General features: G+C 34.9%; 1 protein-coding gene across 1 annotated transcript in view; it reads left to right on the plus strand.

Moving 5' to 3' along the window:
• The window catches only part of PCDH11X (protocadherin 11 X-linked), a 793,868-nt gene that overhangs the window by 428,689 nt on the left and 347,876 nt on the right, over positions 1-17,303 (plus strand). Inside the window, exon 5 of the mRNA XM_063634662.1 lies at positions 11,357-11,386. Within this exon, the coding sequence (XP_063490732.1) occupies positions 11,357-11,386 (30 nt within the window). The remainder of the gene's footprint in view (positions 1-11,356; positions 11,387-17,303) is intronic.

Raw genomic sequence — 17,303 nt, forward strand, 5'->3', positions numbered from 1 at the left:
TATGAAATAGTACAGTTGCTTTGGAAAACAGTCTGGCAGTCACTCGAACAGTTAAACACAGAGTTATCATATGAATGAGCAATTCCACTCCAAGGTACATAAACAAAAGAAATGAAAAGATATGTCCATTCAGGAACTTGAGATGAATATTTTTAATTTATAGCAGCATTATTCATAAAGGCTAAATGTGCAAACAACTCAAATGTCCATCAACTGATGAATGTTTAAACAAAATAGTGTGTGTGTGTGTATATATATATATATATAAAATATATATAATATATATGTAAATATATATAAATATATGTAAAAATATATATAAATATATATAAATATATAAAAGATATATAAATATATATAAAAGATATATAAATATATATAAAATATATATAAATATATATAAATATATATAAAATATATATAAATATATATAAATATATATAAAACACATATATAAATATATATGTCAAAATATATAAAATATATATATAAATATATATATCAATATATAAATATATATAAATATATAAAAATCTATAAAAATCTATATAAATATATATAAAATATATAAAAATATATAAATATATATAAAATATATAAATATATAAAAATATATAAATATATATAAAATATATATAAATACATATAAAATATATATAAATATATATAAAATATATATAGTATATATAGTATATATAAATATATATAAAATATATATAGTATATATAAATATATAAATATATAAAATATATATAAAATATATATAAATATATATAAAAAATATATATATATAAAATATATATAAATATATATAAATATATATAAAATATATATATATAAAATATATATATAAATATATATAAAATATATATATAATATATATAAATATATATAAATATATATTTATATATAAATATATATATAAAACATATATATAAATATATATAAATATATATAATATATAATATATATATAAATATATATAAATATATATAATATATAATATATATAAATATATATAATATATATAATATATATAAATATATATAATATATAATATATATAAATATATATAAATATATATAAAATATATATAAATATATATAATATATATAAATATATATAAAATATATATACTATATATATGAATAATATTTGGCCACAAAAAAGGAATGAATTACTGAAACATGCTACAATATGGATAAATCTTGAAGCTATTATGCTAAGTGAAAAAATCTAGTCACAAAAGACTACCTATTATAGGACTCCATTCATATGTGCAGAACAGGGACATTTATAGAGATGGAAATAGTAATTGTTTAAATTTGGGGGTTGAGAAATGGGAATATAAGAGGTGATAGATCAAGGATATGGTGTTTCTTTCTGAGGTGATGAGAATGTTCCAAAAATTGACCGTGGTGATTTTTACAGATATCTGTGAATATAGTAAAAAAAACTCTGAATTGACCCTTTAAGTAGGTGAATTATGCGGTATGTGAATTGTATATCAATAAAGGTGTTAAAATAAATTACCATTAATAGTAGTTAGCATATATGTAACTCTTACAAATGGCCGCTATTGTTTGAGTTAATTAATTTATTTAATGCACTTTACAAATATTCTGAAGTAGGAACCCTTATTTCTCTATCATACACATTATAGAACTAATGCAAAAGGGTAACACAGGTAAAGTGGTAGAGATAGGAGTTGAACCTCGGTAATACGGTTCCAGAATTTATGCTTGTAACCAAGATTCATAATTAATTATTATATGCTGGCTCCAATTATGTATAATTATATAATTAAAGAATAAAGGAGTATAGCTTATTCTTTTATTAAGCCTATAAATATTTATTGCATGTATACTTTGTGCCAGGTACTTTTATAGGCATTGAGGATATAGCAGTATTCCAAAATCCAAAATGAAAAAAAAAAATTCCTCCTGCTATGGAGCTTAAATTCTTAAATTTTTAAGAATATAAACTTTAGAATTGAGCAAATTTGGTTTTAAACCTCAGCTCTGTCCCTTGTAAACAGAGCAACTACGTAAGTTTCTTAACCTCTTCGATCCATCTTTTTCCTATTTGTAAAATGAGAATAAGATTTTGCCCACATCGTAGGGTCAGTGTAAGAATTAAATGAGATGTTACTTGTAAAGCATTTACTTAAATGCCTAATAATCTATAAATACAAGGTGATGATGGCAATGGCAGTGACGACTGTAGTATCAGTGCTCCTGTAATTGTCACCATCATTATTATCATCATTATCATCAATAAGGGTAGTTAATGCCGTGGATTTAGTGCCTCCTAAAGTTTGTTTTAATAAGATTATACAGCTACTTGTGTGTGGAACCAGGACTAAAAATTGAATCTTCTGATTTTGAATGTCATGTTATCTTTATTAAGATGCTACACAATTTTTATGCTAGCCTCAGATTTAGCCAAAAAATAATAAGACAATAGAAATACCTAGGTGCATTCTGATAAATTTATTCTTTTAAAGAGGTCATTTACATTTTAGAAAGAAAATAGTCAATAAGCAAATGTTGAGAATAAAATTTAAGATTATTGTTTTTATTATTACATTTACCAGTGTCTTGTCTTTAAAACCACCAGCACTCTAAGTTGATAACTGAATAGAGTTCTGAAATAGTATGTCTACCAAAACAAAGTAAACTGGGTCATGGTAGTTATATTTATTTAAAAGAAGTTAAGCTGTAATATTTTTCCTCAGTCATAGGACCTATGTATTTAATTTTCAAGGACAGATTGGAAGAAGGTATTCCCCATGGAGTAGCATTAGCAACCTGACTTCACAAGCTTCTAGTTTGTCATGTTACACACACACACACACACACACACGCATGCGTGCACACATGCATATGAAAAGCTTTCTTCTCTAGTTTCATCCATTCATTAGACAAATATATATTGAGGATTTTCTACGTGTTCACACTGATAAATATTTTCATTTTGACCATGACATTTAGAAAATGTAGCATAACTCTTCCAGTCCTGCATAACACTGCCAACATCATTTTGATAAGTGTTTTTAGTTAAATCTTGACCTTTATTGGACATCTCAAGTTGATATTGCACCAGATTCAGTGAATAAATATTTAGGAATGACTTTTTTTTTAAATTGGATGAGATTTTAGTCAACTTTTAAAGAAATCTGTGCTCAGTAAATACAATGTTTCTGGAACATGTTCTATTCTACTCTGTTTCTACTCAGTAGACAGAGTAGTGACTAAGGATAAACTCTAGTGTCTTTATCCTCCAGAAGGTTTCTTCCACTTTCAGTTACCTTTGTTTAGAGACATGGATTCCCTGACTTCCCATTCCCATCTAACTTCCTTTACTCTGACATTAATCTTAGTGGTCAAAAGTCCTTAATGCTTGTGTTCACAAGGATACACACTCTGTAACCAGCAGGAATACACAAGAAAGATGTACTTGAAACCAGAATGAAGATAGCAGCTGTACTTTACACAGGTAAGAAAAGAAAAAAAAAAGTTGTAAACCTGGAGACAGCATAAAGAAGGAGTATTTTGCAGAGAGACTGCACAAAAGCAATACTCTGGGGTAATAGATCTTTCCTTGACCTCACTCTTCTACATACAGATATGTAGCTTTCCCAGCACCATTTATTGAAGAGACTGTTTTTTTCCCCAGTATTTGTCCTTGCCAACTTTGTCAAAAATGAATTCACTGTAGGTGTGCAGATTTGTTTCTGGCTTCTCTATTCTGTTCCATTGGCTTATGTGTCTGTTTTTATGCCAGTATCATGCTGTTTTGGTCACTACAGCTCAGTAATATAAATTGAAGTCAGGTAATATAATTCCTCCAGTTTTGTTCTTTTAGCTTAGGATGGCTTTGGCTATTCTGGGTCTTTTGTGGTTCCATATACATTTTAGAATTGTTTTTTCTCTTTCTGTGAAGAATGTCATTGATATTTTGATAGGGATTGCATTGAATCTGTAGACTGCTGTGAATAGTATAGATATTTTAACAATATTTTTTTTCCAATCCATGAACTTAGAATATTTTTCTAATTTTTGGTGTCCTCTTCAATTTCTTTTAGTAGTGTTTTATAGCTTTCATTATGGAGATCTTTCACTTCTTCAGTTAAGTTAATTTCTGGATTTTTATTTTTATGTGTGGCTATTGTAAATGGGATTACATTTTTTTATCTCTTTCTCAGATCGTTCTCTGTTGGCATATGGAAATGCTACTGATTTTTGTATGTTCATTTTGAATCCTGCAACTTTACTGAATTTAATTATCAGTTCAATAATTTTCTTGTGGAGTCTAGGTTTTCCATATATAAGATCATGTGATCTGCAACCAATGTTAATTTGACTATTTCCACTCCAATTTGGTTCCCCTTTATTTCTTTCCCCTGTCTGATTGCTCTAGTGAGGACTTCCAGTACTATGGTGAATAACAGTGGTGAAAATTGGCATCCTTGTTGTGTTCCAGATCTTAGAGAAAAGGCTTTCAGTTTTTTTCTCATTAAGTATGATACTACTTGTGAGTCTGTCATATATGGCTTTTATTATGTTGAGGTATGTTCCTACTATACCCAGTTAAAGGATTTTTACCCTGCAATGATGTTGAATTTTATCATCTGTTTTTTCAGCATCAATTGAAATGATCATATGGTTTTTGTCTATCATTCTGTTGATACAACGTATCACATTGATTGGTTTGTGTACATTGAACCATCCTTGCATCCCTGGAATAAATCCCACTTGGTGATAATGAATGATCTTTCTTTCCTTTTTTTCCTCAACTTTTATTTTAAGCTCAAGGATGCATGTCCAGGATATGCAGGTTTGTTACATGGGTAAATGTGTGCCGTGGTGGTTTGCTACACAGATGATCTCATTACCTCAATAGTAAGTTCAGCATCCATTAGCTATTCTTCTTGATACTCTTCCTCCTTCCACCCCCAACCCTTTGACAGACCCCCATGTGTGTTGTTCCACCCCGTGTTTATGTGTTCTCATCATTCAGCTCCCACTTATAAGTGAGAACATGTGGTATTTGGTTTTCTGCTTCTGCATTACTTTGCTGAGGATAATGGCTTCCAGCTCCATCTATGTCCCTGAAAAGGACATGATCTCATTCCTTTTTTCCCCTTTTCCCTCTACTTTCTTCAAGCAGAAGGAATTTCAGCATGTGTATTAGTCCATTCTTGCAATGCTATAAAGAAATTTCTGAGACTGGGTAATTTATAAGGAAAGAGGTTAAATTGGTTCTTGGTTCTGCCAATTGTACAGAAAGCATAGCAGCTTCTGTTTCTAGGGAGGCCTTAGGAAACCTACAATCATGGTGGAAGGCAAAGGGGGAGCAGCACTTCACATGGCCAGAAAAGGAACAAGGGAGAAAGGAGCTGCTACAGACTTTTATAACAACCATATCTCCTGATAACTCACTATCATGAGAGTAGCACCAAGAGGATGGTGCTAAATCATTCATGAGAACTCCAGCCCCATGATCCAGTCATCTCCCATCAGCCCCCACATCCAACATTGGGAATTACATTAGACATGAGATTTGAGTGGGGGCACTGATCGAAACCATATCATTCTGCCCCTGGCCTCCCCAAAATCTCATGTCTTTCTTACATTTCAAAATAAAATCATGCTTCCCAACAGTCCCCCAGTGTCTTAATTCATTCCAGCATTAACTCAAAAATCCAAAGTCCAAAATCTCATCTGAGACTAGGCTAGTCCCTTCTGTCTATGACCCTGTAAAATAAAAAACAAGTTAGTTACTTCCAAGATACAATGGTCTTACAGACATTGGGTAAATACTCTCATTCAAAAAGGAAGAAATTGATCAAAAGAAAGGGGCTACAGACCCCATGCAAGTCCCAAATACAGCAGAGCACTTATTAAATTTTAAAGCTCCAAAATAATCTCCTTTGGCTCCATATCTCACATCCAGGAAATACTGGTGCAAAGGGTGGGCTCCCAAAGCCTTGGGCAGATCTGCCCCTGTGGTTTTGCAGGGTTCAGCCCCTGAGGCTGCTCTCATGGACTGGTATTGAGTGCTTGTGGCTTTTCCAGGCACAGGGTGCAAGCTGTTGGTGGATCTACCATTGTGGAGTGTGGAGGATCATGGCTTTCTTCTTACAGTTCCACTAAGCAGTGCCCCAGAGGGGACTGTGTATAGAGGTTCTCCATGAGGGCTCCACCCCTGGAGTAGGCTTCTTCCTGGAAATCCAGGCTTTTCCATATGCCCTCTAAAATTCTAGGCAGTGGCTCTCAAGTCTCAACTTTTGCACTCAGTGTACCTGCAGGCTTACCTCCATGTGGAAACTATGAAGGTTTATGTCTTGGAGTCTCTGAAGCAGCATCCTGAGCCCCATTTAGCTATGTCTGGAACAGGAGAGACTGGGATTCAGGGAGCAGTCTCCTGAGGCTGTGCAGTGCAGCAGGGTCCTCAGCACAGCCCACTAAACCATTCTGTTCTCCTAGGCCTCTGGGCCTATAATGGGAGGAGCTACCATGAAGGTATCTGAAATGCGTTTGAGATGATTTCCTCATTGTCTTGGCTATCAGCACTTGGCTTCCTTTTAATTATGCAAATTTCTTTTTTTTTTTTTCTTTGAGATGAAGTCTCTGTCACCCAGGCTGGAGTGCAGTGGCTAAATCTCAGCTCGCTGCATGCTCCGCGTCCCGGGCTCACGCCATTCTCCTGCCTCAGCCTCCAGAGTAGCTGGGACTACAGGCACCCGCCACCACGCCCAGAGAATTTTTTGTATTTTTAGTGGAGACGGGGTTTCACCGTGTTAGCCAGGATGGTCTCAATCTCCTGACCTTGTGATCCACCCGCCTCAGCCTCCCAAAGTGCTGAGATTACAGGTGTGAGCCACCGCACCCGGCCTAGTTATGCAAATTTCTACCACCAGCTTAAATTCCTCCCCTGAAAATGGAGCTTTTTTTTTTCTCTTCTTCCACATGGCCAGGCTGCAAATTTTTCAAAATTTTGTGCTCTGCTTCCTTTTAAAATATAAGTTTCAGTTCTATGTCATTTCTTTGCTCACATGTAAGAGCATAGGCTGTTAGAAGCAGCAAGGCAACATCCTGAATGCTTTGCTGCTTAGAAATCTCTTTCCCCAAATACGCTAAATCATCACTCTCAAATTCAAAGTTCCACAGATCATTAGGGCACAGGCACAATGCTGCCAGCTTCTTTGCTAGTGCATAAGAAAGGTAACCTTTGCTCCAGATCCCGATAACCTCCTCATCTCTGAGACCTCATCAGCTTGGCTATCTGTGTCCATATCACCATCAGTAATTTGGTGACAAAAATTTAACAAGTCTCTAGGAATTTCCAAATTTTCCCTCATCTTCCTTTCTTCTGCTGAGCCCTCCACACTCTTCTAACCTCTGCCTGTTACCAAACTCCAAAGCTGCTTCAACATTTTCAGGTATCTTTGTAACAATGCCCCACTCCTCGTACCAATTTTCTGCATGAGTCCATTCTTGCATTGCTATAAATAAATATCAGAGACTGGGTAATTCATAAAGAAAAAAGGTTTAACTGGCTCACAGTTATGAAAGGTGTATAGGAAGCTTAGTGGCTACTGCTTCTCAGGAAGCCTCAGGAAACTTACAATCATGGTGGAAGGCAAAGGGGTAGCAGCACTTCACATGGTTGGAGAAGAACTGAGAGAGAGGGAAAGTTGCTACACAGTTTTAAAAGAACCAGATCTCATGATAACTCACTCACTATCATGAGAACTGCACTGAGGGGATGGTGCTAAACCATTCACAAGAACACCATTTCCATGATCCAGTCACTTCCCATCAGGCCCCATCTCCAACAATGGGGATTACAATTCATCATGAGATTTTGGTGAGGACACAGATCCAAACCATATCACCTCTTATCTGTCACAGCTGGTAATGCTCTGAGTCTCACTGGAAGCCAGCAAGTGTCAGCATCTCACCCAAGGCCTTTGATGTAGTACCTGGGTATCACTGCTGGTTATTCAGGGCCCAAGGGCTCTTCAGTTAGCAGGTGATAAATGCTGCCAGGATTGGGTCCTTTCCTTCAAGGCAGCAGATACTCTTATTTCCCAAGGTGTGTCTAGAAATATTGCTGGGGAGTTAGGGCCTGGAACGGGTGCCCCACAGCTGTGACAGTTGCTATGTCTTCCTCTGTCTGAACTAGTTTCCAAGATGCAAGACAAAGTCCTACCCATTCTTCCCTCTTCTCTCCTCAAGTGGAAGTGGTTTCCTTTGGAGCCATGAGCTGTGCAGCCTGGGGTTAGGGGATCAGTGATGCCAACCCTCCTTTATCCTCCCCAGCTTGTGTCTCGGTAGGTTGTGTGCCCCTCAGCCCACTGTCTCTGGGCCTAATTCAGCACCAGGACTTACCTAAGAGTTGCAGTCCTTATGGCTTAGACTGCCTTTCAAGTTTACTTGAAGACACAGAGTGCTGTAGCCATAGGTGGCGATGTTTGCAGGAACTCAAGTTTGTACCACCAGGATTGGTGATTCCCCTCTGGCTAGGGCTGGTTTAAATGCTCCCTCTGTGGGAGGGTGTCGGCTGAGTTTTTTCTGGTTTTCCTTTCTGTTTTTCCTTTCTGTTTTAACAAAACAGCACTGAGTTCGGTGCCTCCCAATTGCTGAGTTCTCCCTCCCCCAGCACCCGGAGATGCTCTCTGCATCATGCCTCCTCTGCCTGGCGTTGGGGAATGGTAACGTCAGCGATTCAGGACTGTTTTTTCTATCGCTCCAATGCCTCTTTTAGGGATACATAGTTAAAACTAGGTATTATGAGGGCTCACCTGATTTTTGGTTCTCATGAAGGTGTTTTTTCTGTGTAGACAGTTGTTAAATTGTTTTCCTTCTTGGGACAACTATCAGTAGAACTTTCTATTTCACCATCTTGCTCTGCCTCCACTCTCTCATTACTTATTGTGTCCCTCTTTTTCATTAGTTGCATTCAATAGCTCTGTCAATCTAAAAATTTAGATGCAGTAAGGGAAATATTCACCTATTGGTGGTAAGTGTTAGAATTTATTCACACCAGGAGGTAAATAAGAACATATGACACAACATGACTAATGTATATTGTGCAAAAACTGAGCCAATAGACATTCAGATGCATTAACTTTTCTCCAACTCCTCACTATATATAATTTAATTTGGGCAATTATTTTGTTAATGTAATGTTGCCTGTTCAGGGCCAGTTTATAAATAAGAGTATAAAAATCCATATCTCTATTAAAACAGGAGTTGCTTTTCATCATGTTTTTTCCACTTCCAGCATTGATTTTTTTTTTTTTTTTAGTGTTTCTATAATGATATCGGGTATCAATTTACCAAGGTACTTGCCTGCTTGCCAATATATTTCTGTACTTTCTTTTCATTCTAATGCTTGTTTAGTAGGCATGCACTAGAAGCTACTCATTTGACAGATTGTGTTGTGTCTGTGTGGTGGGGATAAGTGCAAAGACTATCGTTTTAATATTTCCCACATTATCTATTTTGGGCTTTTCTCAATAGAAATTCTCAAACAAGGGCAAAAGTAGCACAGCATAAGCAATTCTCTTAATGAAAATATACAATTTAGGGAAATAAACACATTCTGGAGTTGTTCTTTTTCAGTAAAATGATAAGGAAAGGAAATGCTCACCCCAACTTCTTCATTAGCTTAAATGTTGGTTAAGTCATTAACTTTTCAATAATTCATGAAATAATTTACCAAGATAGATGTTTTTCACATTTTTAGATTTTCACTTTGCTCACTACAAATTTTAATGCTTTTGGATTGCTTTGTGATAAGTGGTGAAACATCCAACATTAATCTATTGTGATTGTGAAAGTAATTTCTAATGAAACTAACAAAAAGATCCTTTGTGTTTCTATAAAACAGAAAATTATTTTTTTAATGTTATATTCTTAGATATGGTTAAAGTTATGGTGATGTTATAGTCCTTGAGATTATTTCTTTTGGAAAGTAAAAAATTTTTGTCTATTATTTAAGTGTATCCTTCATAATAAGAAGAGATATAAATAGTGATTGTTTAAAGACAGAAAAATCCAAGGACACTTTCTTGGAAGAGATTACTCAAGTCATTATCCTCAGGCTATGCCTTCACAGAAAATTAAATTCTATCATTGAGCCATTGATGGTTGAATTTGATCTATGCAGAGAGATGATAAGAATATCTTGGGCTAGCAATAAACACTCAAAGTGGAAGGACAAGAAGCATACTTTATTTTCTTGGATAATAGGTTTGTGCCTATATCTGAATGCTTACCTCAATTTCAATTTTGTAAACTCAAGTTACGTTAAAATGGCAGAAAAAAAATATACTTTCTTGGTCTGCGAATAAGCCACTGGATAAATTAAAAAAAAAAAATAGAGAAAGCATGCATCCTTTTACTATGTTGACTCTATTTCTCTTAGTATTTACCCTTATTTCAGATTCAAACCTACTCTCTTTACAATTTTCTGTGATTCTTTGTATTCAAGAAGACTCTATAAGGAACTTTTGCATAACTGTAAAAAGAACAGGGAATTAAGATAAATATTGCGGAGAACCGACTTTTGGGAGCATCGTTAGCTAGAAATGTTGACATTTGATTCACTTTTAATTCAGTAATTTAATCCTCTACAAAGGAGAATGAATCCAAAAGGACAAATGGTCTATATGTTTCTGGTATCTTAAAAAGTAACTTAACCTGTCTCCTGAAAGTGGTTGAGGGAGAAAAAAAAGTCTTAAATAAAATGAAAAGAATGACTTCCATGATGGTATTAAAAAGGATTTATTTGAACAGAGTTGATTTAAGATGTCCCTATGAACAACAGAAACTATTTATTTAAAATTCAGCAATAATATCCCAATGCTGTATAAACAATTCTTATGTTTACCCCCAAATCATTAATTTTCAATGAACCTAGTTTTTCTCGTTTCAATTAAAAAATGTGTTTATGCTTGAAATAAAGGCCCATTCATTTAAAAATGGATAGAAAATAAGTGACATCATAACAGAATATTTAATTGGAAGGGTGCCTTTTCTTGGTTAATGCATAAGTGAGCTAAGCATATATTTTTTATGCCAATTGAAATTTTCTATGTGGCTCTTCATATTTTTGCACAAGATTTACAATGCTGTTATATCCCTTTACTCAAACCACTGAAGAATGTAGGAGGTGAAAGTAGTTTCAGCAGAAAAACAAAGCTGTGTACCATTGTACTGGGAATGTTGACATGCTTTTTTTTAAAAAAAAAAAAAAAATGTATTTGCAGTAACCAAATTTGAGCTGATTTTTGTTTTTTATTTTCCTTTGCTTCCCTTGCCTCCATTTTATCCGAAATCAGCGGAAATCCGAAGGGAAAGCGGCAGGAAAGGTAAGACTGCAAATTTCAAAGAAAATTGATTTTGAAATGTTGTGTTTATACCGTGTGAAGCTACAATAGTTAGTCCATGGAGTTAAAACTGTAAGTACTTAGGATAACATATGTTATGGTTCTACTTTAAAAGAGATTCAAGCTGAGCTGTTTTCACATTTTGTATCACACAGTTCTGGAAACAATTTCAAGTCTCATTTTATTTTATTTTCCCCCAATACTTTCTTTTCCTACTATGCCAAAACAACGTACTGTTGACAGCATCACTTTGTGAATGTTCTGATAGTACAGTTATTTTATGATAAATGCTAGCAATAAAAAAAGGAACAATTTTAGTGTCAATTCACATTTTAGCAGTGACAGCAGAAAGTTAGTGAATGTAAATCATGATATTTGATAGGGTCACAGAGAGGAATTATATAACTAAACATGGTTAATAGGCAAAATGATGATCTCAGAGAAACTGGGTTTTGGAATGTCATCCTTCAATGCGAACATTTTAAGTTCTGCTCAAGTATAGGCTGGTGCAAAAGTAATTGTGGTTTTTGCCATTAAAAGTTATTGTAAAAACCACAGTTACATTTGCACCAAGCTAATGTATATGAACAGTCCAGTCTTCTAGAAAAATTTGTGTTTCTATTGTTAAACAAATAAACTATCTCATACATATTGTTAAATAACTTCACTAGTTAAACTGCACTACCACTAAAAATAAAGTTTTCCAGTTGTTTATTAACATTTCTTTCCTAGCATTTATGCCTTAGTTTCTTATTATGTTTTGAGGTTCAAAGAAATGAATATCCCTTAAATTTCTGACGGAAGACATTTTGGATATTACATTCAGTAAGCCTTGAATGCTATCATATTAGGCACCAGAATCTTATCTTTGCTGTTGCTGGGTTAAATATATATAATCTTAAAGATGAATTATCTTATTCTAGCTCAAGAAACCAAACTTTACATTTGAAAAAGCACTTGCCAGAGAGTTGTCTAAGCTATGCCGGAAAGTAATCTGTTCACCTTGGATGTCTTTATCAAGTGTGAGAATTAATGGAAAATGGAGTTTGAATACAATGCCAAAAGGGATTTTCATTAATGTTTGAGAGATAAACTAAAATAACAGCATCAGAGAGTTGTAAATCAATATATCTTTCGGAGTGCTTTCAATTGCCTCTCTGAATCATACTGAGTATCACTGTGGCCTTGGAGTGATGAAGTTTTGAAAGTCAGCTCCTCCCAGAAGACAAAAGTTAATAGACAAGATCTCCAGTTAAAAGGAGGGAAGCAAGGGTAGTAAAATGTCACTGGCTGCTACTATGTACAGTGTGATTATGTGTGTGTGTGTGTGTGTGTGTGTGTATAAAACATGCATTTATATTATGTGTATATTTAGGAAAAGAGAGAGAGAGAATGAAAGAGAGAGAAGGTTTACAGATTTCGGGATTTTGTGTTCTAACATTTTTAACCATTCTGGTGAATTTGGAAATGAACTTGTGGCTCAGTTAGTTCAACACTGAAATTTTGAAGAAGAGGAATGTTGGAAATATTTTTCTAGCTTAGTGAATATAAATAAGGACACGTCTTTGTTTACAAGTTAGGCTCCTGCATATAGAACTCTGGGAAGAACCCATGTTCCAGGTCAGGAAACTCCTAAGTCATGACATTTCAACATAAAACCCTTCAACATGTAAATAATCAATATAAGGACCAATGGAAAAAGAGGTTCTTAGTGAAGGACAATTTTTTTTTTTTTTTTTGTCAAATAAAACAAATCTGGACAGACATAGAGAGAGACTTTGTTCCGAAGAAAGAATATTGCAATAGGGAGAAGGTTATGACTTTAAAAATCTGCAAGGATCTCAAAATTCAACAGCAAAGGCTTTTCTTTATAAGGTCAAGAAGGGCAAGCAAGCAGAGATAAGCAGAATCTTTTTTGGAGGTAGGGGATGGGGTCTTGCTCTGTTGCTCAGGCTGGAGTGCAATGGCATGATGGATCACAGCTCACTGCAGCTTTGAACTCCCGGGCTCAACTATTTCTCCCACCCCAGCCTCCCAAAGTGCTGGGATTATGTGTGTGACCCACCGCACCCGGCCAATAAGCAGAATCTTTAAAGAGGAAGCTGGACCAACAAGAGAGTGGGTCCAAAAGTATCTGTTGTCATCTGATTTTCCGAGAAGCTAGTGATTGGGACATATTCCACTTTTTTTAGTGGTTGCTCAGGTTTGGTGTCAAGCCAAGCTCAGGGGCCTGTGGGAAGGCGAAAAACCTGACAAAATTTGGGTTAAAACAAAGCTGAGTGTTAAAAATGGGCAACTGTGAAGTTTATTATTTTTTTCACTAGCTTTTTTAAAATAAAGTAAGCATAATAAAAAAATAACATACAAATCTGCTTACTCTGTTCCAAGCACTCTATGTTTGTGCATGTGTGTATACATATACATATATGTGTGTATGTATATAGGTATGCATGCATATATATAGGAATGTGTATACACATATATATACACAGTTAATCTTCACAATAATCCTGTAGGCTATTTTACAGATGAGGAATGGTGATACGTCGAGCTTAAGTGCCTTGCCTAAGGTTACAGAGCTCACAAGTAGAAGAGCCAGGGTTTGAACTCAGGCAATCTGTCCCCAGAAATTCTCTCTTTAAAAAGATAACAACTTGGAATCGTAAAACAAATACTTCCTTTATATTAAAATAAGTGTTTTCATTGTGTTTTAGAAGTAACATTTAATATATTTAACATTATAAAAGTGCTAAAGATGTTTCTGGAATAGTAATTTTTAAAAAGTTACTTCTGTCAACTACAATAATGCTACAGACCCATCATTAACTCATTTTTACTAGTCTATATACATTCCATACATTGCCTAATATAATACGGTTAATGTATACTATGGAGATTAGGTCTGTGCTCTGGTGTCCTTTATTTTTGGTTCATTGCATTTATGTATACCTTTTGAAGGGTATTTTGGATATTAAATTCAAGAAGCTATAAACTTTAAATATATTAAGTGTCAGAATATTCATTAACTTGGGATTTATTGCAAATGTTTCTATAAAAAGTTAAATTAATTTATTGAACTCCTGAACTTCACCTTTTTAGTCTTTTTATGAATTATAAAATATGGCTTTTATGTTCAGTATAATTCAGAGTATGGGAAAGTATAAGGTTCTTGCATTTGTAAAAAAGTAAGGCAACACATTATGTTAGCTAAGAATGAAGTATCTAGATGAATTATTTATCTTTTAGAGTCTAAAACATCAAAGAAGAAGATAATTTCTCAATAATTTCTCTAGATTTAAGTGTAAATGACTTCAAAGTACTCACCAAATAGGACCTATATTTAGATTTCAAATCAGAGGTTTAAGTTACAAAGATAGACACTTTTTCTACCCCCTTTTAAAATATTATGTTATATTTCACAGATAAGCTAGTGGCATTCACAGCAGAAAAGAAGCAAATGCCACATGTCATAGCTCATTCATTCTTTAACCAGTTGGTATCCATGTGGCTAATTACTAATTAGGAGGAAAAACAAATTTCAACACATGGCCACTTGTGATTGAATAGTGTATTCAGTACTTATTTTCTTTTTCTTTTTTTGAGACAAAGTCTTGCTCTTGACCCCAGGCTGGAGTGCAATGGCACGATCTCGGCTCACTGCAACCTCTACCTCCCAGGTTCAAGAGATTCTCCTGCCTCAGCCTCCTGATTAGCTGGGATTACAGGCGCCTGCCACCACACCTGGCTAATTTTTGTATTTTTAATAGAGACGAGGTTTCACCACGTTGGCCAGGCTGGTCTCAAACTCCTGACCTCCAGTGATCCACCCACCTCGGCCTCCCAAAGTGCTGGGATTACAGGTGTGAGCCACTGCACCTGGCCTACTTATTTTCAACTAAAAAGGGAATTACAGTTTTTTGAATCTGGTTAATAGTTTTTAAAATTTCCTTGTATGAATACTAACTGGTCTTTTTATTCAATCTACCAGCTTTCCCTTATTTAGCATTAACCTGAACATTTCCATGTAGACATTTTTTTCAAGATCCCTTCCCACTTTGGCTTAGCCTGAGACTAAATTGCCCTTAGGGTTTGCACAAATGGCCAGGCTTGTTAAAGAGAATGTTCACTAAAGTGCTAAACTGAATATGGCAGAAACAGAACTGACTGAGATTCTCTGAGGAGTATATTTCTGATTTCTTTATATCTGCCTGAGGTAAATTAAAAAGCAGATTCTTTTAGACTCACATAATGGATAATAGAAAGAGTAGCTATAGTAGCAAAGCGAGTAAAAGCCATTCTCTGTCATTGGCCAGACTACTGACATTTGTGCAATCATTTGCTCCAAGACTACATGAAGATGAGGGGAGCAATGAAAATGTTTGATCCAACATATATTAAAATACCCATTTTGCTGGTGTCTCCAAGGTATTTCTTCATTTGCTGTTTTGTACAACAATGCAGATGTGTTTGGAGGTTCCTGCTTCAGAAATTCTCCTAAAAGCATAATTTAGAATTTTGAATGCAGAATGGCACTATCTTAGCTCATTTTCTGTTGCTATCACAGAATACCACAGACTGTGTAATTTATAAAATAAGAATGTATTTCTTACAGTTCTGGTGGCTGAGAAGTCCAATATCAAGGTACCAGCATCTGCTGAGGACCTTCTTGTTGCATCATAACATGGTGGAAGGCATCACATGGTGTGAAAGGCAAGAGTGTGTGTATCAGCTTAGGTGTCTCTTGTACTTACAAAGCTACTAATCCCATCATGGGGGCCCTACCCTAATGATTTTATCTAATTCTAATGGCCCCCCAAAGGCCCCACCTTCCATCAATGTGTGAATTTGGGGATTACATTTCTAACACATAAAATTTGGGAGACATATTCAAACCATAGCAGTAACATTGAGATTTTTTCAGTTATCTAAATAAAACAAATTCTAATGGTATGTTTCTGAAGAGATACATTTTCATGTATTATTTCAGAGAAGGATTATTTTCCTATATTACTTTTTGGACTATTATGATCTAGCAAATGCATGAGCTAAATCTGCATGATTATAAGTGCTATTTCTTCTGTTTCTTTTGCCAGTTTTCCTTATTAAACTTTCAGTTTAGTGTTATTAGTATGTTTTTTTTTTTTTTAAGACAGAGTCTCACTCTCTCACCAAGCTGGAGTAGAGTGGTGTGATCCCAGCTGACTACAACCTTTGCCTCCCAGGTTCAAGCAATTCTCCTGTCTCAGCCTCCTGAGTAGCTGGGATTACGGATATGTGCCACCACGCCCAAAAATTTTTTGTGTTTTTTAGTAGAGACGGAGTTTCACCATGTTGGCCAGGCTGGGTGTTTTTAGTATTATGAAAAATTAAATCACACTAAGAGCTCTAATTTAGCATAACCACCTAAGGAAACTAATTTCCCTTCATCCTACATGTGTTCTATAGATATGCTCTTCTAGGGACATTGTACTGCAGGTACACTGTGAAGCCTTTCGTAGGGTCTTAACAGCTTCTTGCTTTGGAATAGATTATTTATTTGACAAAATGGTAATGACTGAAAATTTGATCAGTGGCAAAAAATGTCAGATAATGTAAAGGACACTTTGATCTTTTGGGATTCTCCATCTATGCTAGTTTCATGCTTGTTCAAGACTTAACGATTATCGGCCAGGCGCAGTGGCTGATAAGACCAGTCTAGCCAACCTCATCTCTACTAAAAATACAACCTGGCATTCAGTGTTACAACTGTTAATGTAGCCATCACCACAGGTGAATATGAGTTTTGTTTTACATCTTTGTGTACTACATTTCTCAATTCTGTGGTTCTTATATGTACATATGTGCATTCCCTGGATCTTATATTCATGTGATTTCAAGGTCTCCATAATTTTGAGCATAG

Source organism: Symphalangus syndactylus, chromosome X, assembly GCF_028878055.3.
Source record: "Symphalangus syndactylus isolate Jambi chromosome X, NHGRI_mSymSyn1-v2.1_pri, whole genome shotgun sequence".
NCBI classification, from domain to species: domain Eukaryota; kingdom Metazoa; phylum Chordata; class Mammalia; order Primates; family Hylobatidae; genus Symphalangus; species Symphalangus syndactylus.